Source organism: Heterodontus francisci, chromosome 39 (genome assembly GCF_036365525.1).
Source record: "Heterodontus francisci isolate sHetFra1 chromosome 39, sHetFra1.hap1, whole genome shotgun sequence".
Classification (NCBI taxonomy): Eukaryota; Metazoa; Chordata; class Chondrichthyes; order Heterodontiformes; family Heterodontidae; genus Heterodontus; species Heterodontus francisci.
In genome coordinates, this window is record NC_090409.1 from 37,955,442 (window position 1) to 37,976,193 (window position 20,752).

The window sequence follows — 20,752 nt, forward strand, 5'->3', positions numbered from 1 at the left end:
AGTTGCTGCAGTCTCCACTCTGTATTCACCTTTCTCCAGTCTCTCTCCCCAGTTGCTGCTGTCTCCACTCTCCACTCTGTATCCACCTTTCTCCAGTTTCCTCTCTCCACTCTGCAGTTGCTGCAGCACAGGTGCAGCTGCTCCCCCTGATTGCTGGCAGGAAATGCTCCAAATTGCCCAGCCAATCCCAGTGCTGTACCTGTCCTGGGAGTGTTTGATGGGGACAGTGTAGAGGGAGCTTTACTCTGTATCTAACCCCCGTTCTGTACCTGTCCTGGGAGTGTTTGATGGGGACAGTGTAGAGGGAGCTTTACTCTGTATCTAACCCCTTTTATTTTTATGTCGAGGGGGCCTTTATTCCTCAGGCCCCCTTTATATATTTTTTATGTCGAGGGGGCCTTTATTCCTCAGGCCCCCTTTATATACACACTTATATTTTTAAAATAACTTTATTAAAACCAGATAAATAAACAAAAGACGGGCGGCACAGTGGCGCAATGGTTAGCACCGCAGCCTCACAGCTCCAGGGACCCGGGTTCGATTCCGGGTACTGCCTGTGTGGAGTTTGCAAGTTCTCCCTGTGTCTGCGTGGGTTTTCTCCGGGTGCTCCGGTTTCCTCCTACAAGCCAAAAGACTTGCAGGTTGATAGGTTAATTGGCCATGATAAATTGTCACTAGTATAGGTAGGTGGTAGGGAAATATAGGGACAGGTGGGGATGTTTGGTTGGAATATGGGATTAGTGTAGGATTAGTATGGATGGGTGGTTGATGTTCGGCACAGACTCGGTGGGCCGAAGGGCCTGTTTCAGTGCTGTATCTCTAATCTAATCTAAAATGCCATTCTCGGCGTCGACAATGCACTCCAGTCCCTGCGGTGCCCACCGGTCGCGGAAGGCCTCAAGCGTACCGGCGGACACCGCATGCTCCTTTTCCAGGGACACCCGGTGCTGTACCTGTCCTGGGAGTGTTTGATGGGGACAGTGTAGAGGGAGTGTGATTCTCTTTGATGATGACACTAGCGTTGAAATGATTTTTGCAGCTGTAGAGATATCCCCAAATTTAATGAAAAACGAAATACCTTAGCAAAAAAAAAAGCGAATTGACACTGCGTGCCCAGTAATTGTGTGGGTGGGAAATGGTTAACCCTCAGAGAGGGGAACTGAGAGGGGTGTGACGGAAGGTCCATTAGCATTGGCTCTCGGTTATAGATCTCGGGATGCACTTTACAAAGTCCACAAGATGTTGTCGATCTGCTTGCATTCCCTTAGCAACACCCTGAGCACCTGACAGCAGCTCGCACCCTGAGTTATCTTTGCAATTCAGTGATTTTTTGTTTTAACGCACCGGTGGTTTAAAATGTTTGCTGTGGAGTTGAGTGATATCTGATAAGAGGGGCTGAGTGTTTCGAACACACACGCACCATTGATTTCACTAATCCCTGTGAACGCTCGACCACTTCAAATCAAGGCACAAGTTGTATGAAATCTGGATTTATCATTCTTCACGCAGGAAGGGAAGGCAATGCTTTGCCTCTGAGTTGCAAAATATATTCTTTGCATATCTGTGGAGGTGACAGATGTGATTCTCCTCGTTATTGTTTCCCCCTTCATAACCCCCTCTGCTGCCAATGTAATTGTCCGGATCAAACTGCATCTCACTGGTACCTGATTTCCTGTCAGCTTCCAGTTAAGATTGTGAACGCGAAAGTACAGCTGCAGCAATCTCAGGGGTCTTAAAGCAGGGACCTGGGGCAGAAGTTTGGGGGAAACAAACGGCGTTGCAAAGTGACCAAGCGAACGAAACGTTGGTTATCGACTAATTCAATGGGGGCGGACAATCTGTTCATTGCTCTGGAGGTTGCACTTGCTATCAGTGTAATCAGCATTAACTTGCTGGTGTGCACAACTGTCTACTTACACCGGGAACTGAGGACGCTGACAAACTACCTGATCACCTGCCTAGCACTGGCCGATCTAAGTGTGGGGGCCCTGGCTGCACCCTGTTCCATCTTGCTCAGCCTGGACCTCTCCGTTTCTTTCTACGGTTGCCTTATGATTGCCTGTTGCCCGCTGGTCACCACCCAGTTCTCCGTCTTCGTGCTCCTGGCCATCGCGATCAATACCCACCTCAAAATCCGACAACCGAGCAGGTAAACTGCCTTTTAAAGATTTTATTTCAACCTCGACTCGGACCGGGGCTCGACTGTCCCGCTCTCCGGAAACTCGCCTCCAAACTCTGCCGCCCTCCCCGCCGCGTCCGAACTCACACCGAGTAAACCTCTGGTTAGGCCCCAATTGGAGTATTGCGTCCAGTTCTGGTCACCACACGTCAGGAAGGATGTGAGGGTCCTTGAGAGGGTGCAGAGGAGATTTACCAGAGTGGTTCCAGGGATGGGGGGTTTTAGTTACAAGGTTCAGTTGGAAAAGCTGGGGTTTGTTCTCCCCGGAACAAAGGAGATTGAGGGGAGATTTAATAGAAGTGGACAAGATTATGACAGGCTTAGATAAGGTAGACAAAGAAAATGGTACAAGAACTAGGGGACACAGCTTGAACGCTATAGGCAGGGGGAATATGAGGAAGCACTTCTTTACACAGTGGATGATAATGACCGGGAACTCACTGCCCACAAGGGTGGTGGAAGCAGACACAATCACTGACTCTAAGAGGAAGTTGCATGGTCACCTAAGAGAAATAGACTTGCAGGGCTACAGGGATCGAGCCGGGGAGTGGGACTGACAGGATAGCTCTGTGGAGAGCCCAGCACGGACTCGATGGGCTGAATGGCCATCCTCCAGGATGGTGTGTGACTTGGAGGGGAACTTGCAGGTGGTGGTGTTCCCATGCATCTGCTGCCCTTGTCCTTCTAGTTGGTAGAGGTCGCGGGTTTGGAAGGTGCTGTCTAAGGAGCCTTGGTGAGTTGCTGCAGTGCATCTTGTAGATGGTACACACTGCTGCCACTGTGCGTCGGTGGTGGAGGGAGTGAATGTTTGTGGATGGGGTGCCAATCAAGCGGGCTGCTTTGTCCTGGATGGTGTCGAGCTTCTTGAGTGTTGTTGGAGCTGCACCCATCCAGGCAAGTGGAGAGTATTCCATCACACTCCTGACTTGTGCCTTGTAGATGGTGGACAGGCTTTGGGGAGTCAGGAGGTGAGTTACTCACCGCAGGACTCCCACGGACATACGTTGAGCATCCTGATATATACACACATTGAGCATTCCTCGAGACCCATACACAATGACCCTGGACGATCCATACAGTGAGGATCCAACAATGAGTCTTCTGAGGCATCATATGAGGGATTGGCATTGGAGGGTTTTGGTTGGGGTGAGGAAGATGCGTCAGAGAATGTGAGGCGCTGGGTATTGACATGCTGACTGGAAGTGGGCACTGGTTGGGCACTCACTGGGCACTGGGTGTGAGCTGGATTTGCATTCAATGAAAGAAAGAAAGGCTTGCATTTCTATAGCACCTTTCATCCCCTCAGGGCGTCCAAAAGCAGCCAATGAAGTACAATGAGCTCTGGCTTTGCTCTTTAAAACACTTTTGCTGTGAAAATTGCCATGTACACGTGCTGAGTGGTTTAACAAACTTCACTATGTGGTGAAGATCAAGGGTCAGTGCTGGGACCACTGCTTTTTTGACATATATAAATGACTTGGATCTTGGAATACAGAGTAGAATCTCAAAATTTGCCGATGGCACCAAACTTGGAGGTGAGGATGATACCAATCAACTGCAACAGGACGTAGATAGGCTAGAGGAGTGGGCAGAGAGGTGGCAAATGGAGTTTAATACTGACAAGTGTGAGGTAATGCATTTTGGCAGAAGGAATAGGGAGAGGCAATATAGACTGAATGGCACATTTCCAAAGAGTGGGCAGGAACAGAGGATCCTGGGGGTGCATGTGCATCGATCTTTGAAGGTGGCTGGACATATCGAGAGAGTGGTTAGTAAAGCATTTGGGATCTCGGGCTTCATAAATAGAGGCATTGAGTACAAAAGCAGGGGAGTTATGCTGAACCTTTATAAAGCTCCGGTTAGGCCCCCAACTAGAGGATTGCGTCCAGTTCTGGTCACCACACGTCAGGAAGGATGTGAGGGTCCTTGAGAGGGTGCAGAGGAGATTTACCAGAATGGTTCCAGGGATGGGGGGTTTTAGTTACAAGGTTAGGTTGGAGAAGCTGGGGTAGTACTGTTTAGTATAAAGGAGATTGAGAGGAGATTTGAGAGAGGTGTGCAGGTTTATGACAGGCTTAGATAAGTTAGGCAAAGAAAAACTGTTCCCATTAACAAATGGTACAAGGACGAGGAGACACAGATTGAAGGTTTTGGGCAAGAGATGCAGGGTGGGGGGGAACGTGAGAAAGAACTTGTTTACACAGCGAGTGGTAATGAGCTGGAACTCACTGCCTAGGAGGTGGAAGCGGAGATAGTCGATGACTCCAAGGGGACGTTGGATGGCCACCCGAGAGAAACAGACTTGCAGGGATAGGGGGACTGAGCTGGGGACTGACTGCACAGCTCCGCGGAGAGCTGGCATCGACTCGATGGGCCGAATGGCCTCCTTCTGTGCTGTAAATGACTCTATGACCAAGGGGGCCAGTTGGCAGAGGTCACATTTGCCAACCTCAGCTGGAAAACAGGCCAGTATTCAGGCGTGGGCAGGGAGAGATGGCGAATTGCCGGCTGAGCAGGGTAGCCAATTCTGATTGGGCGTGCTCCTGGAGGTTTTAGCTTAAAAACCACCCACCTCCAATTGCCCTGTGCAGTCAAACTGCTTTTCCTACTCCCCACCCCACCAATCGCCAATATTTCTGTAACTAATAAACAGTTTTGGTCTCCTTACCTAGGGAAGGATATACTTATACTTTATGGGGAGACAGAAGTGTAGTGGTAATGTCAGTGAACAACTAAACCAGAGGACCAGGCTAATGCCCTGGGGACATGGGTTCAAATCCCACCAGGGCAGTTGGTAGAATTTAAATTCAATTAATTAATAAAAATCTGGAATTGAAAGGTGCCATGAAACTATCATCAATTGTCACAAAAAAAAATCAGGTTCACGAGTGTCATTTAGGGAAGGAAATCTGCCGTCCTTCCCTGGTCTGGCCGACATGTGACTCCAGACCCACAGCAATGTGGTTGACCCTTAACTGACCTCTGAAATGGCCTCGCAAGACACTCAGTTGTCAAGGGCAGTTAGGGATGGGCAACAAATGCTGGCCTAGCCAGTGACGCCCACATCCCAAGAAAGAATAAATAAAAATGTCAGACAGTCAGTACTGAGGGAGTGCTGCACTGTCGGAGGGTCAGTACTGAGGGAGTGCTGCACTGATGGAGGGTCAGTACTGAGGGAGTGCTGCACTGATGGAGGGTCAGTACTGAGGGAGTGCTGCACTGATGGAGGGTCAGTACTGAGGGAGTGCTGCACTGTCGGAGGGTCAGTATTGAGGGAGTGCTGCACTGTCGGAGGGTCAGTACTGAGGGAGTGCTGCACTGTCAGAGGGTCAGTACTGAAGGAGTTCTGCACTGTCGGAGGGTCAGTACTGAGGGAGTGCTGCACTGTGGGAGGGTCAGTACTGAGGGAGTGCTGCACTGTCGGAGGGTCAGTACTGAGGGAGTGCTGCACTGTGGGAGGGTCAGTACTGAGGGAGTGCTGAACTGTCGGAGGGTCAGTACTGAGGGAGTGCTGCACTGTCGGAGGTGCCGTCTTTCAGATGAGACGTTAAACCGAGGCCCCCGTATGCTCTCTCAGGTGGGTGTAAAAGATCCCGTGGCAGACGAGCAGGGGTGAGTTCTCCTCGGTGTCCTGGGGACAATATTTATCCCTCAACCAACATCACTAAAAAAAAACCAGATGGTTTGGGTCATTATCACATTGCTGTTTGTGGGATCTTGCTGTGCGCAAATTGGCTGCCGCTTTTCCTACATTACAGCAGTGACCACACTTCCAAAAAAAAGTACTTCATGGGCCATAAAGCGCTTTGCGGCGTTCTGAGGAGGAGAAAGGCGCTAGAGAAATGCAAGTCTCTTTTTTTTAAAATGAGCTTTGTCTGACCAGGAAGTGTTTCAGTGCCTTACAAACCTGCACCGTTTCATTTTATCATTCCTTCCCCCCCCCCAGGTACAGCATCCTGGTCACGAAGAAGCGGGTTACCATGGCGATCTGCCTCTGCTGGATCTCATCGTTGATCATTGGCTTCACCCCGCTGATGGGATGGAACGGCTTTGAGTCTTTCGTCACTCCGACAGCCAACCTCACGGCCCCAGTCGAAAGAGCCATCCTGAGGCAAAAGATCTCTCTCCTGGGCTTCTTTCCTCGACCCTTTGCCATCCTGAATTCTGCCAATCGCAGCTGGCACACAGTGGGCCAGTGCTCATTCCGGGGTGTCATCTCCACCACCTACATGGTCTACTTCATGTTTTTCTGCTGCACGCTCGTGCCCCTCTCGGTCATGTTTGGGATTTACACCGACTCGTTCAGGATTGTCCGCAGGTACTTCCACAGACAGCAGTTCCGGTCAGCCAAGAGGAGCGAGGTGCAGACTGCCAAGACCCTCCTGCTAATGGTCGGCATCTTCTTCTGCTGCTGGATGCCGATTAACGTGGTTAACAGCCTGGCGTACTTCTGCCCGAGCTGCAGGCTGCCAACTTGGCTCTTCTATTTCGTCGTGATCCTCTCGCACCTGAACTCGCTCATCAACCCGATGGTGTACGCCCTGAGGAAGAAGGATTTCGGCACCGCTTTGAAAGCTGTCTTTGTCCGTTATGTGCTGTTCTGCATTTCCACGCCCAGAGTTGGCCCTGTGTTCCAGATTGCCAGACCATAGACAGCTTCATGTGTCAGAGGTTGTGACTGCCGTGGAATCAAGTGGTGAATGTTGGAATGGGGTGGTTTGAGAGGGTGCTCCCCAAGGCAGCGTCCCAGCTAACACCCTTCATAAACTTGAGCTCATCCAAAACTCTACTCCCCGGGACAGTGCGGCACTCCCTCAGTACTGACCCTCTGACAGTGCAGCACTCCCTCAGTACTGACCCTCTGACAGTGCAGCACTCCCTCAGTACTGACCCTCCGACAGTGCAGCACCCCCTCAGTACTGACCCTCCCACAGTGCAGCACTCCCTCAGTATTGACCCTCCAACAGTGCAGCACTCCCTCAGTACTGACCCTCTGGCAGTGCAGCACTCCCTCAGTACTGACCCTCTGGCAGTGCGGTGCTCCCTCCATACTGGCACTGTGAGTATCAGCCGAGATTCTGTGCTCAAGTTCCTGGAGTGGGACATGGACCCACAACCTCCTGACTCAGAGTGATTCTCACTGTACCATGGCAGGCAGTCGAAAATAAAGGCAATTTAAAAATAATCTGCAGAAATTCCTCCTTGTTTTTGATTGTCCAATAACTGAAAAATGAATGGTGTGCTTGAAATTGATAATCATTCCATATAAAATGTAATCAGCCATTATTAAGTTATGATATCTGTGATACATTTCATTGATGTACCTGTGAGAATAAATTAAGTAAGTCGAACTTTGTGGTATTTTAATGCAATTTAATGCCTGTATGCTATCAATGTTACAACCAGGCAAGAAAGGGGTCTAGGGTTCCCTCTCAGCCTTCACCTGGTCTTACCGTAACAGGGTTTAATTTTACACACCCCTTTTTTTCGCTCCCCCTTAGTTCACTAACATCCAATTATAAGGCAAAGAAACTAACCAAACAGGTTTTCTTAGGTTTAAAGAAAAAATTGTGAACTTTATTAAACTTAAACTCTAATTTGGTTAACGCCTACGGATACACGACATGCCCACGCTAGCATGCATACGCGATACAGCCATGCAGATAGAGACAGAAAAGAGCAGAAGAAATAAAGTGGCAAAGTTTGAGGCTAATATCTGAAGATGGTTTTGGTTACTATTCTTCGAGCTCGCTGTAGAGTCCTTGATTGTAGGTAGGTCTTGCTTTTCGTTGGGGCCCAGTATTCTTCTTGAACCTTCTTTGATGTAGGAGACTTTTCTCTCCTGAAGTTCATGTGTCCTCATTGGGTCCAGAGGCTTGTGAGAAAGAGATGGGAGCAGACAGGAGAGGTCATCTCACTCCAGGAGCAAACAATATTTCTAAGTTCAAAAACTCTGTGGCTAGTTCAAAAAACTCTGCGCCAGCCAGTTAGTCATGTGACCAGCTGGTTTAACCAGTCCTGACTTTTGTGGCTTGTATCACCTTAGCACTCTCTGGAATGCTCTTCCTTACACCTTCAATATCTGGTGATCAAAATCCATTGTAGGTTGAATGTGTCAGGGAATGGTCCTTTTGTCTCCACAAGCACTGTCTGTTAGTATGCAAATGTTTTTCAGCTAAGTGTCTGGCAGCCTTTGTAACAGGCCTTCTCTTCATCCCGGCAAATTTAAAATCAACGTTCATGCGACAAATTTAATATGCCTCATTCTTGGGCCTGCATGACAACAATACCTTTAAAATAGAAAAATGCTCCAAGGAAATTTATATGAAAGTGAAGTATGGATATTAAAGATCCCACGGTAAGATTTGGAAGAAAAGCAGGGAAGTTCTCCTCAGTGCTCTGGACCGATATTTATCCCTCAATCAACATGACCATTCAACAGCTCCGTGGGAGTACCTTGAGCAGATGGGCTGCAGTGGTGCAAGAAGGCAGCTCACCACCAACTTCTCAAGGGGGCAATTATGGGTTGGGTAATAAATGCTGGCCCAGCCAGTGATGTCCACATACCATGAATGAGTGGTAAAAGAAAATTGCGTTCATCACATTACTACAACACCGTGTATTTATATAGCACCTTCACCGTGATAAAAGGCTTGGTACAAATGTAAATCGTTGTCAGAAAGCCGTTGTCGTTGGAAAGTTGTTGGCTGAAAGAAGGTTGTCGTTGGGGGAAAAAAGTTGTTGGAAATAAAATTGTCGGAAAGTTGTCGTCAGAAGCTGTCGGGGAAGTCGTCCGAAATAAAGTTGTTGCCGGTAAAAAAAAATAAAGTTGTTGATAGAAAGTTGTTGTTGTATCGAAAGTTGTTGTTAAAAATAAAGTCACTATTGATCAAAAGTTGTTGTTGTTGTTGTTGTTGTTGTTGTTGCCTGATCATTCCCTTTACCAGAATGGCTTCCCCTCACCACTCGGTTCTTCCGCAGCCCCTTGCGTCCTTTACAAAGATGGCCGTCCCATTTGTTTACGCCGCCCTCCCGCCACCGCTCATTGGCGGTGACGCTATGGCTTTACCAAGATGGCGAACATAACTCCGCCCCCCCCTCCTTCCTGGCCGTTCCACTTTCGCGCCTTTACAAAGAAGGCGGCGATGACGTTTCTCCCCCCCCCCCCCCCACCTTCCCGGCGCCGCACCGCCTCCTTTACCCACGCTCAGCCAATCGGCTCCGATCGGGATCTCGCGAGAGTGTGACGCACGGCGGGAATTGGTGGCCCTGTGAAATGCGGGCGGGCGGCCCCGTGCCGGTCTTTTCCTCCCCGGACGGCGCGCAGGAGGCACGGTGAGGGAAGGCGGAGGGAGTGGAGGGCGAGGGGAGGGGAGGCAAGCCGGCCGGTCCTCCCTCCCCCCCCCCCCCCGCAACATCGGGCTCGGCTCTGTGATCGGTCCCGGAGCTTCGGGGCGCCGCCTGTGGGGGAGCGTGGTCCGGCCGGAGCGAGGCCCGGGTCTGTTGGGGGGGGGGAAAGGCCTGGTTATAAAGGCTGAAGGAGTCGAGACTTCTGGAGAGGAGGCCCCGCAGTCCGAGCAGCCGAATGACCTCGTCCGGCTCTTGTTATGGTTTTGTTGGGGTTTTGTTCAGGAACTGGGGTAGAAGGGGGGGGTCTGTAAGGAACGGGTAGAAGGGGGGGGGTCTGTAAGGAACTGGGGTAGAAGGGGGGGGTCTGTAAGGAACTGGGGTAGAAGGGGGGGGTCTGTAAGGAACTGGGGTAGAAGGGGGGTCTGTAAGGAACTGGGGTAGAAGGGGGGTCTGTAAGGAACTGGGGTAGAAGGGGGGGGGTCTGTAAGGAACTGGGGTAGAAGGGGGGGGGTCTGTAAGGAACTGGGGTAGAAGGGGGGGGTCTGTAAGGAACTGGGGTAGAAGGGGGGGTCTGTAAGGAACTGGGGTAGAAGGGGGGGTCTGTAAGGAACTGGGGTAGAAGGGGGGTCTGTAAGGAACTGGGGTAGAAGGGGGGGTCTGTAAGGAACTGGGGTAGAAGGGGGGGGTCTGTAAGGAACTGGGGTAGAAGGGGGGGTCTGTAAAGAACTGGGGTAGAAGGGGGGGTCTGTAAGGAACTGGGGTAGAAGGGGGGGTCTGTAGGGAACTGGGGTAGAAGGGGGGGTCTGTAAGGAACTGGGGTAGAAGGGGGGGTCTGTAAGGAACTGGGGTAGAAGGGGGGGTCTGTAAGGAACTGGGGTAGAAGGGGGGGTCTGTAAGGAACTGGGGTAGAAGGGGGGGGTCTGTAAGGAACTGGGGTAGAAGGGGGGGTCTGTAAGGAACTGGGGTAGAAGGGGGGGTCTGTAAGGAACTGGGGTAGAAGGGGGGGTCTGTAAGGAACTGGGGTAGAAGGGGGGGGTCTGTAAGGAACTGGGGTAGAAGGGGGGTCTGTAAGGAACTGGGGTAGAAGGGGGGTCTGTAAGGAACTGGGGTAGAAGGGGGGGGGGTCTGTAAGGAACTGGGGTAGAAGGGGGGGGTCTGTAAGGAACTGGGGTAGAAGGGGGGGGTCTGTAAGGAACTGGGGTAGAAGGGGGGGTCTGTAAGGAACTGGGGTAGAAGGGGGGGTCTGTAAGGAACTGGGGTAGAAGGGGGGGGTCTGTAAGGAACTGGGGTAGAAGGGGGGGGTCTGTAAGGAACTGGGGTAGAAGGGGGGGTCTGTAAGGAACTGGGGTAGAAGGGGGGGTCTGTAAAGAACTGGGGTAGAAGGGGGGGTCTGTAAGGAACTGGGGTAGAAGGGGGGGTCTGTAGGGAACTGGGGTAGAAGGGGGGGTCTGTAAGGAACTGGGGTAGAAGGGGGGGTCTGTAAGGAACTGGGGTAGAAGGGGGGGTCTGTAAGGAACTGGGGTAGAAGGGGGGGTCTGTAAGGAACTGGGGTAGAAGGGGGGGGTCTGTAAGGAACTGGGGTAGAAGGGGGGGTCTGTAAGGAACTGGGGTAGAAGGGGGGGTCTGTAAGGAACTGGGGTAGAAGGGGGGGTCTGTAAGGAACTGGGGTAGAAGGGGGGGTCTGTAAGGAACTGGGGTAGAAGGGGGGTCTGGAAGGAACTGGGGTAGAAGGGGGGGGTCTGTAAGCAACTGGGGTAGAAGGGGGGGTCTGTAAGGAACTGGGGTAGAAGGGGGGGTCTGTAAGGAACTGGGGTAGAAGGGGGGGGGTCTGTAAGGAACTGGGGTAGAAGGGGGGGTCTGTAAGGAACTGGGGTAGAAGGGGGGGTCTGTAAGGAACTGGGGTAGAAGGGGGGGTCTGTAAGGAACTGGGGTAGAAGGGGGGGTCTGTAAGGAACTGGGGTAGAAGGGGGGGTCTGTAAGGAACTGGGGTAGAAGGGGGGGGTCTGTAAGGAACTGGGGTAGAAGGGGTGAGGGGGGGGTCTGTAAGGAACTGGGGTAGAAGGAGTGAGGGGGGGTCTGTAAGGAACTGGGGTAGAAGGGGGGTCTGTAAGGAACTGGGGTAGAAGGGGTGAGGGGGGGCTCTGTAAGGAACTGGGGTAGAAGGGGTGAGGGAGGGGTTTGTCAGGAACTGGGGTGAGGGGGGGTTTTGTCAGGAACTGGGGTAGAAGGGGTGAGGGAGGGGTTTGTCAGGAACTGGGGTGAGGGGGGGTTTTGTCAGGAACTGGGGTAGAAGGGGCTCTGTAGGGAGTTGGGGTATAGAGGGTGGGGGGTATGTAGATGTATGGGGGAGGTACATGGATTATGCAAAAAATGAACAAGTAAAAACCCTTTGATTAACCAGCCTATTGCACACAACAATGTGTATATACAAACAGACACACTCTGCATCCCTTCTGAAACAATATGATCTCTCGGAAGCGGCTATAAAAAACCCCAGAGAGATCTATATGGTACCAAAGGTGTCCTTGTGAGCAGAAAAAGAGCAATCCAGACCAGTCTCTTGACCCTGTAGGTTACGATATCTCTAGGGCATATCCAAGTATGTGGGTTTCTGCTTCCATCGGCCTTTCAGGCAGCGAGTTCCAGACACCCCACCGGCCTCTGGGTGAATAAAATTACACTCCCTGGAGGAAAACAAAATCTAGAAAGTTCTCTCACTCATCTAGGTGGTTGAAGCCAGTCCAGGGGATCACGCTGCCTTTGTTGTGTAACTGTCTTTAGTGTTGGGTGATGTGTCCTTCCTGAGGAACACAAGCCTCCTTGTCTAATGACTGACTATGAAAACAAAGATGGTTGACTGAGATTTGACCAAGGGCAGAGTAGTATGTCTCATCGTGGAAACAATTGTCCTTCATCGGCTCCAACATCCTATTGCTTCATGTCGTTGCTCATACCTTTAGTGTATGAAGGGGGTCTGCCATTCAGCAGCAAGCAGGACTTTGAGAGTGTGCTGGGCTGCGCATGCGATGCTGTAAATGAAGAGGGATATTTCAGATGCTCTATTGGCTGTCCTTCATCGCCTGCTCGCAGCTGGGGAAACTGTCTATGGTTCTGCCAGCACAGCCTGCACTGTGTGCCCAGAGACCTGATGAATGTGCAAGTGCCATTTTGAGCCCTGCAGTGGGATTCCAGAACCGACCTTTCGTTGCAGATGTAACTCTTTTAAATGCAGTAGAATTGATGTGGACAAATGATGGCCAGTTCTGCTTCGGGTTTTGCCGTAAAATTGCATTTCACTCACTTTGTGTTTCGTTTCCTCAGATGCCTGGTGTAACAGTGAAAGACGTGAATCAGCAGGAGTTTGTTCGAGCTCTTGGAGCTTTTCTAAAGAAGTATGTATTAAATGTTTCCAGTTGGGTTTAAAGGAGGCGTTCAGAATACCCTATACAATGTTTCATCTGTATCCCGCTCAATTCATGCATCTTATTTCTAAATATTCATTGTTTGAGCTCTAATACGGTGTAAATCAGTTACCTGCACTAAACTTCAGTTCATCCCAAACTCTGCCGTCTGCATCCTAACTGGCACCAAGTCCTGTTGAGCCCTGTTGCTTGTTGGCCTATATTAGCTGCTGGTCCAGCAATTAAAGAATTTTAACATTTGCATCATTGTGTTCGAATCCTTCCGCGGCCTCATTCCTCCCTCTCTCTGACCTCCTGCAGCTCTTCACTGTTCTGGCCTGGGCCCTAAGCTGTGGAATATCCTGTGTTGCCTCACCTAATATCTCCTCATTTGGCTCGGTGTCTTGACTTTATTTTTCTGGTAACGCTCTGGTGAAGTTCCTTGGGACGCTATCTTCAGATCAGCGTGTATTCAACACACAAATGAAAACAAAGTATCAGGTGTTGATTTACTCTTAACCAAAAAAAAAAACTTGTCTTCACGCTCCGAGCCAGTGGGCAGGCAATGAACTGCGCTAGGCCTCTTAATGTTTTGAAACGGGTCTCTGGGTTTTGTGTTCAAGGCTAGTGTTATTTATAAGTGAGGAGTAAGCAGAGATTTGCAGGGACTGCTTACTGTAGGAGATATCTGTGGTGTTTGTACAGATTTTCCACTGGTATGGATTCCAGGGGGATTTTCACATTCATCTGTGTTTACAGGTCTGGCAAATTAAAGGTACCTGATTGGGTGGACACAGTGAAGCTGGGCAAACACAAAGAACTGGCTCCTTATGATGATAACTGGTTCTATACCCGAGCTGGTGAGTGGAATTAACACTGTACTCTTCCTGTTGTTTTAAAGCTGTCCATATAACCTATGAAGGCAGATAGGCTCAGTCCGTTCGTACACAGCTTGGTTGTGAAGGGTCTACCACTGGTTATTCTCTACACCTTTTCAAGGGCCCCCCCCCTCCAATTATCTGGTCTTGCCGAAGCCAGAACTGGACACTGCACTTGAATTCAATAGCAACATATTACGGATGCTGGAAATCAGAAAGTGCTGCAAATGCTCCAGTCTGGCAGCATCCGTGGAGAGAGAGAGAGAAAAACAGCTAACATTTCAGGCTGCTAAATCAGTTCTGATCAAGGATCATTGAGCTGAAACGTTAACTGTTTTTCTCTCCACACATGTTGCCAGCATTTGTAACGTTTGATCAGAGCGTGACTTTCAATTGGCTTGTGCTCTACTCCAGCTGTTATTTAGGAGTCAGAATGATGGTGCCGATTTCTGTTGTGTTTCCCTCTGTCCACAGATGCTGCCAGACCTGCTGAGCGTTTGCCGTTACTTTGTTTTTCTTTCAGTATGTTGCGTTTGATTTCTAATTGATTTCCAGTTGAAGCCTGGAGTCTTTTGCTGACGACTGCCCCCACTCTCTTCGGTTAGAACTGAAGGTGCCAGCTTTGCTCAGTTGCCGATGCTTTCTCCCAAGACAGAAGATCTTGGGGCCAAGCCCATAATCTTCGCTGGCAACTCCAGTGCATTACTGAGGGTGCTGTCTTTCAGATAAAACATTGGGTCACTTGAATATTTGGGAGAGGCAAAGGTCCCAGGGCATTTCTTTTAATTAAAGATGTCCTGGTCAACATTGCTAATGGTGACGTCTTTGACAGGTTTTTGGGGAACTTTCTCCACTCCCGCTAATCATCTACCAAAAGCTCTGGCGTTTCCAGTCTCTGGTGCTTTCTGGCCTCGCCCCTGGTTTTTGCCCATTATCTTAAATTGTGTCCCTCTGGTTACTGACCCTCCTACCTCTGGAAACAGTTTCTCCTTATTTACTCCAAGAAACCACCTCACTATTTTGAACGCCTCGATTAAATCTCACCTTAACCGTCTCTGCCCTAGGGAGAGCAGTCCCAGCACACGCGCACAATGGTATCGCATCTTCAGTATGTGACAGAACATCAGAGCCTGTGGAGTACTTTGTCACATTTGACTGGTGACAGTCCTCAGATGGTTTGCTGCCAGCATTGATCCCTAAGGTAGTTTTGGTGGGACTTGGACAGGGCGTTGGAGGAGCTTCCGGCTGCTTCTATTGTTCCGGGCGACACAGCTGGGGTCTCAGCAGCACCATATTCAATGCCACACTCCCTCAGTACCAAACTGGAGCTTTTACCAACGTGAGTGCTCGGCCCCGCTGAGAAAGCCAAATGCGATCAACTGAACCAAGCTGGTCGTGCACGTGCAGGGTTGGGAGGTTGGACACTTGTGATAAGAGACTGTCCTAATTATCCCTCTTGCTTGCTTCAGCCTCCACAGTCCGTCACTTGTACCTACGGGGTGGTGTTGGAGTGGGCGCCATGACCAAGATTTACGGCGGCCGTCAGCGGAACGGCGTGAAGCCCAGCCATTTCAGCCGGGGCTCCAAATCTGTCGCCAGGAAGGTGCTGCAGGCTCTCGAAGGGCTAAAGATGGTCGAGAAGGATCCCAACGGGTAAGAGAACAATGTTAAATGTGTTCACCCTGTGCATGGTTGTGCCTTTCCACCGGGCAGGACTTGGTGAAAACACCTTGCCCTGACTACTTGAATAAATGATTGCTAAGTTCGAAGGGTTGAGATCCACTGAGCTTTTGCTCAGCTGCATTCCATTGAATGTACAGCACCGAAACAAGCCATTTGACCCGACTAGTCCTCATGTCAGTGTTTATGCTCCGCACAGGCCTCCTCCCACTCCCTCTTCATCTCACCCTATTAGCATATTCAGTATGGCTTCTGGTGTACAATTTTATGGGCCACTTTATGATTAACATCTCCTTTCGGGAGGCAGCTCTCTGTTTTTAACATAAACTCCTTGCTTTTCAACTTTATCCCTTTTGGGAGTGAAACCCCAAGTGTGTTTTTTTTTAATGGCTTCCTCAGTCTGTCAATACGTTTAGTTGTTTATCTATCTACCCACGGAATTGTTAGTGCAGAAGGAGGCCATTCATCCCATTGTATCCATACTGGCTCTCTGAAAGAGCAATTCCCTCAGTTCCATTCCCCAGTCACCTTCCTGTAACCCTGCACATTCATTCTTTTCACATAATTGTCAAATTGCTTTTTGAATGCCTGCATTGAATCTGCCTCCACCGCTTTCTCAGGCAGTGCATTCCAGACCTGCATGAAAAAGTTTTTCCTCATGTCACTTTAGCTTCTGTTACCAAATACTTTAAATCTGTGCCCTCTGGTTCTCGATCCTTTCATTAGTGGGAAACTGTTCCTACTCCTTACTCTGTCCAGACCCCTCATAATTTTGAATACCTGTATCAAATTACCTCTCAGCCTTCTCTGCTCCAAGGAAAACAGTCCTATCTTCTCCAAACTATCTTTATAACTGAAATTCCTCATCCCTGGAACCATTCTCATGAATATTTTCTGTACTCTCTCCAATGCCCTTGCGTCTTTCCTAAAGTGCGGGGCCCAGAACTGGATGCCGTACTCCTGTTGAGGCCAAACTAGTGTCTTGTACGAGTTCAACATAACTTCCTGCTCTTGTACTCTATGCCCCGATTAATAAAGCCCAGGACACACTATGCTTTATTAACTGCTCTCTCAACCTGTCCTGCCACCACCTTCCTACCAAAATGAATTACTTCACATTTCTCTGCATTGAACTTCATCTGCCACCTGTCTGCCCATTCCACCAACTTGTTTGTCCTTTTGAAGTTCTACACTATCCACAGTTCATAATGCTTCCAAGTTTCATATCATCTGCAAACTTTGAAATTGTGTCCTGTACACCAAGGTGTAGGTCATTTTTATTTTTATATATATATATATATAATCAGGAAAAGCAAAGGTCCCAAACACTGATCCCTGGGGAACTCCACTACAGACCTTCCTGAAGCCCGAAAACATCCATTAACCAATACTCTCTGTTTCCTGTCACTCAGCCAATTTCGTATCCATGTTGCTACCATCCTCATTCCAGGAGCTACAAGTTTGCTCACAAGTCTGTTGTGTGGCACTGTATCAAAGTGCCTTTTGAAAGTTAGTTAAACATTGTTTTCCCTTAAGAAATCTACGCTGGCTTTCCGTATTTTCTAGAAGTTTTGCCAGCACCGAAATCGAAATGATTGGTCTGCAGTTGTTCGGCTTATCTTTACACCTTTTTTTTGAACAAGGGTATAATGTTTGCAATTCTCCAGTCCTCTGGCACCGCTCCTGAGTCTAAGGAGGACTGAAAAAGTCCCCCAATATAACTACCCTATAATTTTTGCACTTCTCTGTAATTTCCTTGCAAATTTCTTCCTCCGCGTCCTTCCCACTAGCTGGTGGCCTATAGCCGACGTCGAGCAGTGTAATGCGCCTTTTTTTTGTTCCTTAGCTGTAGCCAAATTAGATTCTGTCCTCAACCACTCTGGGACATAATCTTTTCTCCAGCACTGCAATCCTCTCCTTAATCAATACTGCCACCCATCCCCCTTCTTTCCCTTTCCTATCTTTCCTGAACAGCTTGCATCCAGGAATATTTAACACCCAGTCCTGCCCTCCTTTGAGCCGGTCTCTGTTCGAGCCACAACATCTTATTTCCACATGTCAATCTTCACCTGTACCTCACCATTCTTAATAACCGCACTCTGCATTCACAGACATGCGCATTAACCCTGATTCAGACTTTATTATTTTCTTACTATTCCCTACTCTCGTGCTGTCTATCTCCCCCAGTATTCTGTGCACCTTGGTATGCCACTCTGATACTTGCTTCTGGTTCCCACACCCCTGACAAGTTACCAGTTTTGCTTCCCTCTAATCTGAGCTCCCTCTCAGGTTCCTATCCCCCTGACAATTTAGTTTAAACCCCACTAGCCAGTCTCCCTGTGAGGATATTCGTCCCAGTCCTGCTAAGATACAGCCCGTCCATCAAATGCAGGCCCCACCTACCCCAGAACCGGTCCCAATGTCTCAAATCTGATGCCCTCCCTCCTACACCAGTTCTCCAGCCAGGTATTCAATCGAGCCCTTGCCAGACTGGGCACAGTGGGTGGTGAGTGACTGGCGGCAGAGTTTACAGGGGTGTAAGGTAGGAGGCTGGCTAAGACAGTGTTTGAAATTATCAAGACTAGATGGACCCATTACTTGGGAGTCACGGGGAAAGCTGGATTGTTTGGTTTGGGGAAGGATTGCTAAGTGACTGGCTAGATGCAGGCATAATGGAATTTTTTTTTAAAACTGACATGTCACTGCAGGAAAGATGTGCAAACTGTGCAAAGATTAATCCCAGGGTGACTGGTGGAAAAGAACATAAATCTGAAGTTTGACCTTGGCTGCAGGAATGATGCTGGTTGCTAAGATCTGCATCGCGTGCCGCTTCTGTCCAAAATACTTCCACAAAAAAAATCCCCAGATTTGTCAAAAGGAGACATTCCTCATTTGTTTAACCTGTTCAACCTCAATGCATAAATGAATAGACTGTCATTCGAGTGGGGGGAAACCCCTAGAACCTGGCGTCATACTGGACTGTGATGGGCATTCCCCACGCCTGCTGTGACTGCGTCATTGGCTCTGCTGATTTACTTACTTTAGGATGTACTACAGTCTTTTCTTGATTAACGATGATGGTGTAACTTCAGTGAGTTTGCTGAATCAGCTGCATTTTTTTGTGTGGGTGCCCGTGTGCGGTCTGAAAATCCGCTCGGTTTCTCATGGAATCTTCTCGGTGACCATCGCCACAGCAAGCCTTTCTCTTGTGTGTGAAGTCTGGAATTTCTCAGCTCAGTGCAGCGATCGGCATTTGTGATTATGATTTTTGAGATTTTCTGTGCAGTTTGGTTGCAGAATGCCATTTGTGGCTTTCAGCCTGGGTTCCTGCATCTGTGATCTGCAAAATGGTGTTTCCGTAAATCTTTTTTTTTAGTATCTAGGATTATATTCCAGGTGTGAAGAACCACAGAATTATGGCTGCAGAAATTATAAAGTAAACAAATACTTGAGTCCAAAGCGGAGTAACTTGACATCACACAGAATTTTTAATAATGGCTTTTTAATGCATTTATTTCCTTGCTACAGTGGCCGCAGACTGACTCCACAGGGGCAGAGAGACTTAGACCGAATTGCTGGACAGGTGAGAATAACTTTGATGGTTTTGAGTTTGTGTAAACGGTTCTCAAGCCATTTAAGACAAATTGTGAGGATTGGGCAGTATAAGCAGGAGCTAGAACGTCGAAGAGTGTGTTTGTGACCAATTTGCTGTAGCAGACTGGAAAATCCTGCCTTTTTCTTTTGCAGGTTGCAGCAGCAAGCAAGAAACATTGAATGTGTGTGTCATATTTTGGAGAATAATAAAAGCCTTTAGTTCTAACTGCTGTGTTGGGTGTGTTTATTCCAATCTTCAGCCAGCTGTTGGGGTCGATAGAGGCTTCTGTCATGTCTTTTGTAGATCATTGCTCGGTCATTCTCTGTAAAATGTAACTGAGGCTGCGCGTTTCCAGGTAAGTGATGACATTCCGAACCATTGCACAAAGACAGTTCAGAAGGAGGATCTTTTGAAGAGCAATCCAATTAGTTCCGCTCTTTTCCTGTATTCCTGCAAGACTTTTCTTCAAGCATTTATTCAATTCCCCTTTTGAAAGATATTGAATCTGTATCCATCACCCTATCAGGTAATGCATTCCAAATCCTAATCATTTGTTTAAAAAAACATGCTGCCTTGAATCGACCCTTTAGCTATTGGAAGCAGTTTATTTTTATTCACTTTCTAAACACTTCATGACTTGAACATCTCAACCAAATCTCCCCGCCCCCCCCCGGTCTTCTCTTAAGTAGAATTGTCCCAGTCTATCGACTTAACTAGTTGCTTTTAAAGTCGCTTACTGTCCTCACTGTTCACTACACTTCCAATTTAGTATCCTCTAAATTTTGAAATTGTCATGTAATTTCCTCATTGATGTATATCAAAAACAGCAGTGGTCCTTGTACTGAACCCTGGGGAATGTCTGTTTACCTCCCTCCAGTCTAGTCATTTACTACGATTGTCTTCTATCCTTTAGGTTTGTAACCATGCTGCTACTGCCCCTTTTATCCCACAGATTTCAGTTTTGCTAGCAACCCCAATAAGTGACACTTCATAATATGCCTTTTGAAAGTCCATCTACATAATGCTATCTTAGGATTTAGAAAACCTATTCATGACTTTGCAAACAAAATTTCCTCTGAACCTTCTCTGCTTCCCTAAGGAGAACAACCCCAGCTTCTCCAATCTCTCCACACGACCAGTCTCTCATCCCTGGTACCATTCCAGTAAATACTTTCTGTGCTAGTCACAACAGCACAACAGAAAAAGACCCATGACAATTGTAAATTTCATAATGGTAGAGAATATCGAAATTACAGAACTCCCAAAAAAGAGAGTTAAAGACGGTAGGAAAATAGATCAGAGGCCAACACAAAATGGAACCCAAAAGTCTTGTATAAACAAATGATAAAAGTGTAGTCAGGTGTAGGAAGCCATTAGAGACTAAAAGATGAGGGCATGGTTTGAATGAGTGCTATGCATATGTGTTGACCAAAGAGGATGTAGCTGCCAATGAAGCAGTAAAGGTGAAGCCACTACCAATAGTAAACCAGTCAGCCTAACATCAGTGGTGAGGAAACTATTTTAGAAACAATAATCCAGAACAAAATTAATCAGCATTTGGACTAATGAATGAAAGCCAGTGTAGGAAAGTAACTCGTATTTGTCTAAATTCTTGGATCCAGTGTGCATGGACTTACAAAGGCTTGTGACAAAGTATCGTGTAATAGGT

General features: G+C 48.4%; 2 protein-coding genes across 2 annotated transcripts; both read left to right on the forward strand.

Annotated features, from left to right (window-relative positions):
- The first annotated feature begins 1,241 nt into the window (after nt 1-1,241).
- LOC137352941 (adenosine receptor A2a-like) lies at nt 1,242-9,033 on the forward strand. The gene is made up of 2 exons (XM_068018800.1): nt 1,242-2,149; nt 6,126-9,033. Exons 1-2 carry the CDS (start codon nt 1,824-1,826, stop codon nt 6,829-6,831), a joined length of 1,032 nt encoding a protein of 343 aa, XP_067874901.1. The 5' UTR covers nt 1,242-1,823; the 3' UTR covers nt 6,832-9,033.
- A 434-nt stretch (nt 9,034-9,467) lies between these two features.
- On the forward strand, nt 9,468-19,308 carry rps19 (ribosomal protein S19). The gene is made up of 6 exons (XM_068018502.1): nt 9,468-9,514; nt 12,851-12,921; nt 13,690-13,790; nt 15,278-15,461; nt 19,017-19,071; nt 19,236-19,308. The coding sequence occupies exons 2-6, from the start codon at nt 12,851-12,853 to the stop codon at nt 19,260-19,262; spliced, it is 438 nt and encodes a 145-aa protein (XP_067874603.1). The 5' UTR covers nt 9,468-9,514; the 3' UTR covers nt 19,263-19,308.
- Nucleotides 19,309-20,752: the final 1,444 nt, after the last annotated feature.

What these genes read in the sequence shown, in the direction of transcription:
- LOC137352941 (XM_068018800.1), top strand. Translation starts at nt 1,824, where the DNA reads ATGGGGGCGGACAATCTGTTCATTGCTCTGGAGGTTGCACTTGCTATC. An exon ending in AAAATCCGACAACCGAGCAG is followed by an intron (nt 2,150 to 6,125) that starts GTAAACTGCCTT and finishes CCCCCCCCCCAG; the next exon opens with GTACAGCATCCTGGTCACGA.
- rps19 (XM_068018502.1), top strand. Translation starts at nt 12,851, where the DNA reads ATGCCTGGTGTAACAGTGAAAGACGTGAATCAGCAGGAGTTTGTTCGA. An exon ending in GTCGAGAAGGATCCCAACGG is followed by an intron (nt 15,462 to 19,016) that starts GTAAGAGAACAA and finishes TCCTTGCTACAG; the next exon opens with TGGCCGCAGACTGACTCCAC. An exon ending in TAGACCGAATTGCTGGACAG is followed by an intron (nt 19,072 to 19,235) that starts GTGAGAATAACT and finishes TTTCTTTTGCAG; the next exon opens with GTTGCAGCAGCAAGCAAGAA.